This window comes from Plasmodium knowlesi (genome assembly GCF_000006355.2).
Source record: "Plasmodium knowlesi strain H genome assembly, chromosome: 14".
NCBI classification, from domain to species: Eukaryota; Apicomplexa; class Aconoidasida; order Haemosporida; family Plasmodiidae; genus Plasmodium; species Plasmodium knowlesi.
In genome coordinates, this window is record NC_011915.2 from 1,560,065 (window position 1) to 1,572,245 (window position 12,181).

The 12,181-nt window shown below is 36.5% G+C and overlaps 3 protein-coding genes and 1 non-coding gene across 4 annotated transcripts; 2 read left to right on the forward strand and 2 right to left on the reverse strand.

The window, feature by feature from the left end:
* Positions 1–172: 172 nt before the first annotated feature.
* Positions 173–244, forward strand: PKNH_1436400. Its single transcript has one exon. It is a non-coding gene; the product is annotated as a tRNA-Pro (tRNA).
* Positions 245–3,872: 3,628 nt separating this feature from the next.
* PKNH_1436500 (DNA-binding chaperone, putative) lies at positions 3,873–7,097 on the forward strand (the record flags this gene model as incomplete). Its single annotated transcript, XM_002262208.1, has 1 exon — positions 3,873–7,097. The coding sequence occupies one exon, from the start codon at positions 3,873–3,875 to the stop codon at positions 7,095–7,097; it is 3,225 nt and encodes a 1,074-aa protein (XP_002262244.1).
* Positions 7,098–8,316: 1,219 nt separating this feature from the next.
* Positions 8,317–8,736, reverse strand: PKNH_1436600 (conserved protein, unknown function; the record flags this gene model as incomplete). Its single annotated transcript, XM_002262209.1, has 1 exon — positions 8,317–8,736. The coding sequence occupies one exon, from the start codon at positions 8,734–8,736 to the stop codon at positions 8,317–8,319; it is 420 nt and encodes a 139-aa protein (XP_002262245.1).
* A 915-nt stretch (positions 8,737–9,651) lies between these two features.
* PKNH_1436700 (meiotic recombination protein SPO11, putative) lies at positions 9,652–11,754 on the reverse strand (the record flags this gene model as incomplete). Its single annotated transcript, XM_039113659.1, has 8 exons — positions 9,652–9,754; positions 9,877–9,936; positions 10,079–10,211; positions 10,350–10,400; positions 10,537–10,623; positions 10,765–10,933; positions 11,223–11,254; positions 11,400–11,754. 8 exons carry the CDS (start codon positions 11,752–11,754, stop codon positions 9,652–9,654), a joined length of 990 nt encoding a protein of 329 aa, XP_038970030.1.
* Between the last annotated feature and the right edge of the window lie 427 nt (positions 11,755–12,181).

Consider the following 12,181-nt stretch of genomic DNA (forward strand, 5'->3'; position numbering starts at 1 on the left):
ATTTTGTCATATAAATATACACTCACATGTAGATTTCGTTGTTTTACCCCTCCCGAAGTGCATAACTTATAAGCGAAGAAGAAGTACTTTAACTTTAGCTTAGTAACCTTGGAAATTTTGTAACAGTCTTTCTTATTGTACCTTGCCTGCTTTTGTACATTTTGGCTTGTTAGGCTACTTGATCTAGTGGTATGATTCTTGCTTCGGGTGCAAGAGGTCCCGGGTTCGATTCCCGGAGTAGCCATAAAAAAAAATTAGAAAGAAGTGATAAAATTAATTAATTAATGTGTTTCATTATATTATAAACAATTAACTCCCCAATTGTTTTGTTATCAAAATAGTACATGAAAAATACAAAGCATATTTAAATAGAAGAGGAGAGAAGGTTCGCTTCTTGTGTTAATGGAATTTCTTTATTGATTGAAATTTTCTTAGTAAAGAAAACATTTTTCTTTTTCTTTTCTTTATTTCAGTACATAAATTATCTGCTTATTTAAATTTGCAATTAAATTAAGGTTATTCTTTTTAATAAAATAACTTCCGAATAATTCGTAACTGCGTGGTACTTTCCATTAGTGATTTAGTTAAAATTACAAAATTTTAAAGGGGCTCTGCGACGCGGCCAGAAATGGGGACAAACGCTACGTAACCTTTATACAAAATATAATTCTTTTCAGGTGTAAGGAGGTAAAGGTTCATCATGTTTCGCGTGCAGAGTTACGTAGGACTCATGTTTAAACATTCTTTAAGATACACATGTAACCCATTTGTGAACGAATTTACTCCAAAAATGGGGGGCAAAATATAGTACCTCAAAGGTTAAAGAGCACCTACACAGTGCTTAGAAAACAATTTTTAAAGCGTAATGAGTAACAAGCGGAAAAGAGATGTAAAATTGAACGGAAAAAAAAAAGAAAAAGGTTGTGCATATTTCATATCTGGAAAGAGCCATGTTTTGTTCTTATGACCCCGAAAATGGGATACACCTTTTTTGATGTTTAGAATATGGCCGCAGGAGTTTCATTCCATTAGGAGCATTCCCCTTCACTTGATAAAATATGTCCCTGCCTTCTTTCGACCATCTGACGAGGGACACCCTGGACGTAGAGAGGATCAAATCGACGGAGGGAGAGACGAAAAAAACACAGTAACTATTACATGCCAATTTTTATAACTCCTTTTTTTTTTTCCCATCTCTTTATCATTTACATGAACATAGTTAAAACTGTGCCTCCACGTGATGAGTGTCCATCATTTGGGGGAAGACATTAATGTGTCTGTCGAAAGGGACAAATGACATAAATATGGAGAACATTTCGTATGAAAAAGGAAAAGGCGTATCTCCCATATTGTAACATAAGGGGCATTGTTCCACTTGGTTAAAGTGTAAAGACAATAATTTACCCTGTTGTGTACATATTTCCTTTATTGCTGCGTGCAGGTGTATACATTTGTAGAATTCTCAACATGTTTAAATAAGAATCCCATGATGCTGGGGGGGGGGAGAAATAATGTCTTTGAACTTTTCCCCATATAGAAGCCGCATAAAATAAAATTATAAAAGAACCCCCAACTCTATATTACAAAAATTACTCAATATGCATTTGGCTAAAATGGAAAATGTTCCTCCTCTCAAACAATCACTTATATGCTGCTGGAAAAGCGTCAATTTTTCCGTGTGTTCTGATACGTTTTTTTTTTTTTTTTTTTTTTTTTTTTTTTCCTTTTTAAGACATAAAAATTATGCAAACATACAACTCGCAATTTTACGGGAACAATTTTTATTTACATAAAATGGATGCAAAAAGATGAAGGGAAAATAAACAAATAAAATTAAACAATGGAAAACCCTGTTAAGCAGGAAAAACCATAAAATCCGCGCAAGGCCAAAAATGAGCATGTGAAAAAAAAGAAAAGGAAAAAATATAACGGCCTGCTGGCAAATGCTTCTTCTCATAAGCAAAAATTACAAACAGCGACTGGAGCAAAAAAAAAAAAAAAAAAAAAAAAAAAAAAAAAAACAAAGTGGATCTTCCATATTATGCATATATATTTATTTTTAACGTATGACCGACATGCCGCATTCACATATATTGTAATACGCATTAGGTGCTTGAAGAACATAGGGGCAAATTGTAAAACGATTTGCCTCCTCTCTGGCCCACCACCATCCTAAAATGTTCTTATGTTAAACGAAAAACGGAAATAAAGCAAAAGAATAGAAATGAGAAGGAGGAAGAAAAAAAAAAAAAAAAAAAAAAAAAAAAAAAAAAAAGGAAAAAAACTGCACTTGTATATGGTTCACTTTCCCCATTCTGTCATGTCGCATGACGTTCACTTGCTCTTTAAATCCATTTTCTTTTTTTTTTTTCACGCGAGAGGAAAAAAAACCTTCTAAGGATCATATACATGTTAAACACCCATGTACATATACATATACGTATACATGAATATACATACCATACATATATTTGTTCGTGCGTAGGAACGCATTCGTCCTTTTAACTTTCACGTTGTTCATTTCTTTCCCATTATATATGAGGTTTATTCAGTCACATATATCACAATTTTCAAGTGAAGAGTTTTTCCCATGGAAATATAATTATGCAAGGAATAATGACTTATCTCCCATTCGTAAATGCATGCGTGGGTTTACGTGTATACCTCAGTGGGATTTCTTTTTCTTTTATAAATTTTTTAATTTGAAAAATAAGAGGAATTACCCCTTCAGCATTTTTTTTTTTTTTTTTTTTTTTTGTAATTTTGTAACTATGCATATAATAACTCAGTAAACATGTGCCCTTTCAATTTATGCGCATGAATGGAATCACCAACCGCCGCGCAAGCGTCATTTAGTAGTCTACAGTCAAATGCAAGCACATACGTGCGTACGTACGGACATATGTATCGTATATGTACATATACACATATAAATTTATATATATACTTATGCCTATTGTCCGTGCGCGCCCGTGTAGTTATGCTACCTCCCCTACAGAACACTTCCTTTTTGATATACAGATGAAGGGAACGTTTTATGAACTCACGAGTGGCAACCCCCATGTGCGCATTCGCATATGCTGAAATGCATGGCGCAGATGTGTGTGAACAGATGTAAATTAGCCCATCTATATAAATTTACACATATTCAAGGTATATATATATATATATATATATATATATATATATATATATACGTATATGTGCAGGTATATGTGCAGGTATATGTGCAGGTACATGTGCGCGAAATACTTGTCAGCGTAATTGTGAGAGAGTTCGGCGGATGGCCAACATTTTGACACTCAAAATCGGCATGAAAGAATTGAAGACGTTCAGCCCTTCCATGCGCGACCCTACGTTTTCATTTAAATCAGTGAAAGTTGGTCTTCCAGGGTGAGAGGGAAAATAGGGGGGGTTTTGTGTGCACATCCACGTGAACAGTTATTTGTGGGAAAAGGGAGGACTCTACAAATGAACCGACCTGTGTTGCCGCCAGCCGCTTGGAGCTAGTCGCATTTGCGCAGCTGTATGTATGCATGTATGTATGCATGTATGTGTACATGTAATTGCACATGTAATTGCACATGTAATTGCACATGTAATTGCACATGTAATTGCACATGTATGTTGGCAGGTGTATGTATATGTGCCCCCGTGTGTGAGAAATCCTGGGGTAGCCATTTATAATTTAGAAGAATTTATAAGCCCCCACGTGGCCTCCACTTCCGCGCTAGTGGCTTGAACAGCAATTCAACAGAGAAACCTTCCGACGAATTACATTCCAATCCTTCCGACAGTCCACAGACCGAACTAATTTATTACTCCACACACCATATTCTACCTATCGGTTTTACCCCCTCCGAATTAACAAAATGAAAGATATTATATTACCAAAAAATGCGTGCACACAGAGCGAAGAACAATTTTGCCTACAGGACATTAAAGCAAAAAATGAAGAGGATTACGCTAGTCAACTTAGCAGCCTACCCTACATCTCCACCCATCATGGTGTAAGTATAAGAAAGAAAAAAGTCGAACCAGCGGGGTTTATGTTTTATGTAAAATACGAAATTGCTTTGCTAAAAGGGAAAAAGAAAAAGACAAAGGAAGGTAAACAAATTCCGATAGAGGAGATATTTCTTTATAAAGAAAAAATAGATTACTTGAATGAACTTAAAGGAAAGAATCAAGGGGAAGAGGAACCTCACAGTGAGGGGGACCATGGTGGTGACTACAACAAAGAAAAGTCTACGAAAAATAACAAAGACAAAAATTACGAAGATGATTATGATGATACGAACAACATGGACAGTAGCAATAAAAAGAAACAGGAAAAGGCAAACAATAAGAAGAGCTCGAATTTAGTGAAAAAATGCATAAACAATAACATAAATGTTTATGAAGTTTTAAGTGTGGAGGAGGCAGATGATTTAGAGACCATAAAAGCGTCGTACAAAAAACTTATATTGTTATTTCATCCTGATAAAAACAAAGGAACGACCTTTTTAAATCAAAAAGAAAAGGAAAGAAAAAGGAAGAAGGAAAGGGAGAAGGGCAAAGACGGTAACAGAAACGATGATAATGCTAAGGCAAAAGGCCAACATGGCAGCCAGGAAACCCAAAAGGACTTTATGTATTACATGGAAAAATATAATATAGAAAAATTAACTCCAGAAGAAAAAAAAATAATGTTCCTAAAAATTCAAGATTCTTACGCTGTTCTGTCAGACAAAACACTTCGAAAACAGTATGACAGTTCCATTCCATTTGATGAATACATTCCAACGTTAACTGAACTGGAGGAAGCCCCGAATTTTTATGAATTTTTGAGACCAGTTTTTAAAAGAAATGCCAAGTGGTCAGCTAAGAAACCAGTGCCAGATATAGGAGATGAACATACAGATATAAAAAATGTAAAATATTTTTACGACTTTTGGTATAATTTTATCAATTGGAGAGATTTCTCGTATCAAAATGAGTATAACTATGAAGAAGCAGAGTGTCGAGAGGAGAGGAGATGGATGGAAAGAGAAAATAAAAAAATTCAGAAAAAGGCTTCCAAAGCTGAAAATTTAAGAATTATAAAATTGGTAGATTTAGCGTACAATAACGACCCCAGAATTATTGCAGAAAATAAGAGAGTCAAATTGGAGAAACAAAGGAAAAAAGAATTGTCCATATTGGAGAAACAGAAAAAAATTGATGGGGCCACGAACGAAATGGAAAAGGAGAGCACCACCAATCAACAGAGCAATGATAAAAAAAATAAGGACAACAAAGCAGCTGTAAAAATTTGGAGACACCATATTAAATCGCTCTGCGTAACCAAGTTAGCTAAATATGTAGACTCGGATTTGGTGCAGGAAAGATTATCCCTTATGCCCTTTGAAACCTTGTGTGAATTTATAGATGACATTTATGTATTTCTCAATTTTAACCTGCAAAAGGGGAATTCCCTTTCTGTAGAAAAGACGAATGTCTCCAACGATAACCAGGTTATTAAGCAATCACAAGGGGGGAAAGATGTAACACACATTGCACACGGCAAGAGTGATAGCAGTGCCCTAATTAACACGAATAGTGTTTATGAAAATGGGTCCAGTAGTTTGGTAGGGATGAATGGAATTGCCAAGCAGGACTCAAATAACATAGTGAAGAAGGACCCCCGTGAACACGCCAATTCAGGTTCGTCCAAACACTCCGCGGGTTACACAAATGACAAAAATTATAAGACCAAGAAGGAGGAGAACAACACATTAAATGGGCATATCGCTAAGATTAGCAACGATGACCATAAGGATAACTTTTCTGTAGACAAGGACAAACAAAACCAAGTGATGAATAGCAAAACCTCCTTTGAAAGACCACCTTCTGAAAATAATCATCTTCACCACAGCAAAATAGAAACAGGAGAAAATGATCCACAAGTGGAAGTGTATACAACTGGTAACAAAAGAGAAGATGAACAGAATGAGAAAAAATTAGTAAATGCGGAGAAGGTAACAAACGGAGTGAATTCAGGAGAGCCAAAAGTATCTGACGGTGACGATTCCAAGAGAAGCCCCTCAGAAAACATGGACATGCGGAATAACACCATGAGCAGTACGACGTGTAGCACAGCGAGTAGCACGACACGCAATCAGGTGGTTAACCAAACGGTCAAGCAGGTGGTGGGTCAAATGGCCAGTCAAACACAGAACATCAAGGACAGTGGGGGAAACAGAACCACCGGGTTTATAGGCCACCTGAAGAATATAGAACTGGCAGAAAAGGAAATCGAGCTGCTAATACTGATATTTAAAAAATACATTAACCAATTTACCCTTGTTGTGGAAAAAGAACAAACGAAGAACTTGGAGGAAACCGCGAATACAAAAAACAAAAATGAAAAAGGTGCACAGATAACAGAAGAGGAAACCATAAATAGAAGCCCATCCCCTGTGCAAGAACAAGTTAGCGATAATGTAAAGCTAATGAATGAACTTGGAAGTGGTCACGTTTCTGAAAATGACAAAAAGAAGAATGAAGAATCTAGTAATACATGCGGGAAGTGGACTGCCCAGGAAGTATCCCTACTTGCGAAGGCATTGAAGTCCTACCCAGGGGGGACCAGAAATAGATGGGAACAGATTTCCAATTTTATAAAAACGAAAAGTGTGAAAGAAGTTATAAAGAAGACGAAAGAAATGTTCGAAAATGAAACCCTAAAAAATTTAAGCAGAAACTTTGAGGAAACTGCTTTTGATAATTTTAAAAATCAAAATAAAGGAGTGATGAAAAAAATTGATGACAATTTGGATAAGAGGGATGTAAAAATGACAACCGATGGGGAAGAAAACTTAACAAATAACTCGGCAGATAATTTGACAAATAATTTAACGAATAATTTAAATGGCCACGCGGAGGTGAAGCGGCCATGGACGCATCAGGAGCAGCATTTGTTGGAGCAAGCGCTGATGAAGCACCCTGCATCTTTACCGAAAAAAGAGAGGCTTCAGTTAGTGGCTTCTGAGATAAAGACAAGAACGCTAGAGGAAGTTATCCTCAGAATGAAGACTCTGAGGGCACAGATATTAGCCAAGAAGGCGGCAAAGTAAAGTATAGGCACATACCGTTAGGCGAATGACCAATTCGCGGAATACGCGTGCAAGTGTACCTTTTTCAGTATGTACAGAGCGAGGCCCCTTTGGCTGTTAAAGAAAAGTGTAATGTGCGGGCCACTTCACTTTTGACATGTACATGTGCTGTTCCAGTATACCCGTCCATCGGGAAAACGGTGAAAAATAATTTCTCCAGGGAGAGGGGAGAAGATCGTATCAGTGCAATTATCACATCGCATCAGAGGATAAACGAAAATAGTGTAATGTGAAATGCAGCATTCTGTTTGGACACTAATGTAAAAACGGAATACACACTGCCAAAATGGCATCGTTCAACAAAACCCGCGGGTGAATACCTCCATTTTATTTTCCTTATTAATTAAGCACAGAGATCTATGTACTTCTGTACACATGAAATAATCTGTTGTGCATATTTGTAGGAACGTATGTTTTCAGTTTATATTCATTATATCCAAAAGATATATGAATGAAAAAAATTCGTTACTTCCCCTTTTCGTTATGAATTGCATTGTTTAAACTTTTTGTTAAGTTTTATTTTATGACTTTTTTGCATTCGCATTTGCACTAGCGTTTAACTTTTAATTTTTTTTTTTTTTTTTTTTTTCCTTGCTTTTATGCATGCTCACATTTGGGTCGCCGCTTTTGCATTTCGCCGATGCGATTTCGCATTAGCCTTTGCCCGTCCATTTTCCCTTTTCCATGTACCACCCCCTCCTCTGAAATAATTTTGTTTTTATTCCTTCACCTGTTTATAATTAAAGTTGTCAGTCGTTATTTTATTTTATTTTTTTTTTTTATAAATGTCTTTTATATAGTAGTAGGATTTTTCCACAAATCTTATTAGACACAACTTTGCAACATTGTTTTTTCAGTTTTAAGTTTAATTTGACTATTTAAATGTGTCACACAGGTGAGGAGGGGCAGAGAAAATGCGTAGGAGCATAGCAAAGCACGGTGGACGTTGGGCGCTATAGAAAAACACGCGTGGGTGAATCAACATTTTATATTTCTTCGTTCAACGCGGAAAAAAAGAAAATATCCTTCCTATGTTGCTTGCACAGAAAAAAAAAAAAAAACGAAATAAAATATGAAACGGGATAGGACAAAACTGTGTCCCAGTTACTCAAAAAAGGATAAGCAAAACAAATAATCATCCATCCCTTGAGAGGTGCATGCATGGAGAAGCCACCTCCTTTCATCGCTGCTTCTTCAAGCGATACCTGCGACCACCCTTCTTATCCCTCATGAACCTTTTATTTATAAGTCTGCTTTGCCTAGGTAATTTATATGTCCTCACTTTCTCTTTCGTTGGGATCCAAGGAATGGTAGACAGACCCATTCTTTTTTTTTTGTATTTTTTTTTCTGATGTTTTCTAATTTTAAAGTACCTTCTACGCTTTGTGCTTATTTGCTTCTTTAATACAAAGTTAAAATGGGATTTTAAAAAAGGGAGATAAAAGCCACTCAAAATACTATTTCTGTGGGTTCTCATACAAATCGTGTTCGTGGCAAAGGAGAATCTTTTTATTAGTAGCACTTCATTCTTATTTTTGCAATAATGTCTTACGCATTGGTGAGAAAATCTGACTAGCTTTTCGAAGCAGTTTTTCAACATAGTATAAACCGCAAATGAATAGAAAAAAAAAGCAGAAAAAGAAAAAAAAAAAAAAAAAAAGGAGTTTCCTTCTTTCCGTAGTTCTGTATACCATCCTTTTAGTTTTTTACATGTGTCCCTGTGTTCCTTCTTTCCGATACGTGCTGCGCCCCCGTGTGGGTAAATATACTTGCGCGTAGCTAAGCCCGTATGTGTACTTATGACTATCTGTCATTTCACTTTTTTTCTTCTAACTAGATGTCACCGAAATATCTTGCTTTAGTTCACATGGTGAAGACCACTAGTGAGAGGCATTTGAAACTTTTGCTGAGATGGAATATCAACCTTTTATGGAGAGTTCAACGTACAAGAAGAAATCATAAGGGGGGGTGGTTAATATTTTAAATAATGTATTGGGGCCCCTTTCTTTTGGGAATTTCTGCCATCGATATTTTTCTATCCTTCAATTTGCAAGTTAAAATTTCGTTCTTTAATTTATCGGTTGACTGCTTCTGATATATGTGCGGGGGCATATGCGTGTAACTATGATATATATATATTTTTTTTTAATTTATTTTTTTTTTTTTTATCATTTTTTTGACACTTGGAATGATACACGGGCGCATTTCTTCGGTGATCAATTCAAAGTTGTAGATGTGGCGTGTTTTTGTGTAAATCAGCGGGGTGCTTATTATTGCGAGGACACAAATAAGTGAGACCCCTAATTGGCAGACCCCAAACTTTGTGTTAAGTAACGAACAAATGGCACCCTTTTATTCATGCCCCTTTGTGGAGAAAACAAACAAAAAAAAAAAAAAAAAATGAAACCAAACGGTGGACACACGGATGTACATGTAAGCATGTGTTGAGAATTCCCTCCTGCTCATAAATCTGTATCTCACCGGGGGGGAGGTGCAATGCTTTTCATCATCCGAATCAAAGGAGTTCCTCAATTCTTATGCTCAAATACTTTTCAATATCCTGAATTGCATCTACTTCGTATTTCATGCCTGATGTTTTCATGTGGTTAGCATGTTCTCTTCAAAGGGAAAAAAACGTAAAAAGGAGAAATGCAATGGGGGACATTAACAGAAGAGCATTTTACAACCCTCTCCAAGTTATCAGCATGTGCATTTTTCTTTTCGTTTTTTTCCCCCTTACGTCCACGCAATAATTTCAGAGGAGCAGAATTTGCGGCTACTTTTTACTGTCTCGCAAATGCTACAAGAGATAAAAGAGGGGGAAAGGGAAAAGTGAAAAATAGGAACACATACTTTGCATAACTCGTTGCTATTTTCCACTCGTGTCAGTCTATGCACTCTCTTCATGTGTAAGAGAAGATGCAACTTATCCAAATCCCCACTTGTCCAACATTCGGATGTCCCTTAAGGTCAGTTTACTTATATCAATATCTTTTAAAACATGTTTTTGAAGTCCTTCCTCCGGGGAAAACAAATTCAGCCAAAATAAATTATCAATGGATACGTCTTCTACGTCTATATTTATTAAGAATGGGATGAGGAGGAAAAGGAATATTCTTCTTTGTATCTTTTGAAAAAAAAAGAAAAAAATAATAAATAAAGGAAGATTTTTTTTTTTTTTTTTTTTTTTCGTTTTTCAACATTTTGCTTAACAGTAAACTTTTGACTCCATCTTCGAGGTATATGTGAACGCTATGCTTAGACCTTCGTGAGGGCAAGGGGAAAATATTCGCGCTTGAATCAACGTATGCATTGCAGCGCTTACGGTGGAACGATGCGAAAAAGAGCGAAATGACATTGTCCTCACGGCCATTTCTCTATGCATCCATCTCGAGATAACCATAAGCATCGTAATCGGTGATGCAGAAAACCTTCAAGCCTTTGTTGTATCTACGGATTTCGTAAAGTAGTTGCCTAGTGTTAATGTCTGTAAAAGGGAGGCCATGCGGAAGGGTTTACATATATGTTCATATATATACGATTATATGTACATATGTATATATATGCAGGTATTCCCACATATCTGTGCACCCCCCTCCTCCGGATTATCATTCACGAGAGTGCCAACCTGGGAACCCTCTAGCCGTTATTAAAATGCAGGGTCCATAATTCGAAATGAAATCAGATTGAAGTAGCCTAAAAAAAATCGTCTCCTTTTCCACTATTAGGACGTATTTCACATCAGGCGAAATTTTTATATCGGAGATTCCAAAGGGGCATATCAAATGCCCTCTCGTCTGAAAAAAAAAAAAAAAAAAAAAAAAAAAAAACGTGTGCAGCAGGGGGTACTGTTTGCGCATGAACAAATGGCATAAACCATACGCTACAACGGGGGTAAAGCATAGGATAAAATGTGCATTCAAAATGAGCAACTGTATATAATGTGTTGAGTGACATATAATATATGCGAAATAAACTTGATATTAATTAAATGCGTAACTATATATGTGTAGACATGCGTTGTGTGCGTTTAGTCGGTATGGCCATATACAACAACGGCCTTGTGCTATGGCCCCTTTGACGAACTTCAAAAATACTCATGCAATCAACCCATGGACCTAAAGCGAAAACGAGTTGGAAGTATTTTAGTTGAATATTTCTGTGCGGGCATGCGCATATGTACATGAACACTTATAACGTGCCATTTGTGTAGATAAGAATGGTGAAACATAAAACCATCTTTTTGCGCAGTTTTATATTCACTTGATTTTTTTTCCCGGAGGAAAATATTTCCTCTGATTATTCCTTTGGGGGAATTATAAATGTTTAGCAACTCTCTCGGAATTTTTATAATTTTTGTTAACTTTCCAATGGCTACATTTGAAACATTTTGCGACATGAACAAGTGTGGGTTTGTGTAAAATATTTGTCTCAATGTGGAATGCGTATTGGTTTTTAAGTTTTTCGAAACTATTTCGATGATGCAGAACAGTCTTGCCATTTCAAGAATTTTTCCTTTTGACAAAACTTTTTTTTTTTTCTTTTTGTCCAGAAGGGATGTAAGAAAATTCAGAGTGCATTTTTCCAGCAAACTTGTCACGTCCACGTTGCCCCGCATTTTGAGCGCCCATTTGTTAGCAAAAGGTGAAGTGAAGTGAAGCAGGCGCAGGAATGGGGAAGTGGACAGGCGGACGAGCGAATAGATACACTCACACATAAAGGAATCGCTGAATAAATGTGGGAGAACGCGCTGAATGCGCTAAGTACAGGACATCCACATTGTGCAAGCAAATGGGGTAACCTCATCGCTACGCATGAACGATGTTGTAGCCGTCTCAATAGGACAAATTCGTAAAGACGAAAAATGAGTCAACACATGGATAAATTGCGAAAGATTGATCAGGCATTGCGCTGAAAATTTAGACTTTTGAAGAACCTATCTTAGCCAGTCTTTGTAAACCATTTGTTAATTTTTTTTTTTTTTTTAAGGGGGGGGGATACAGTGCATACACTAGTATACGTTTATGCGGGGAAAATAAAAAGGA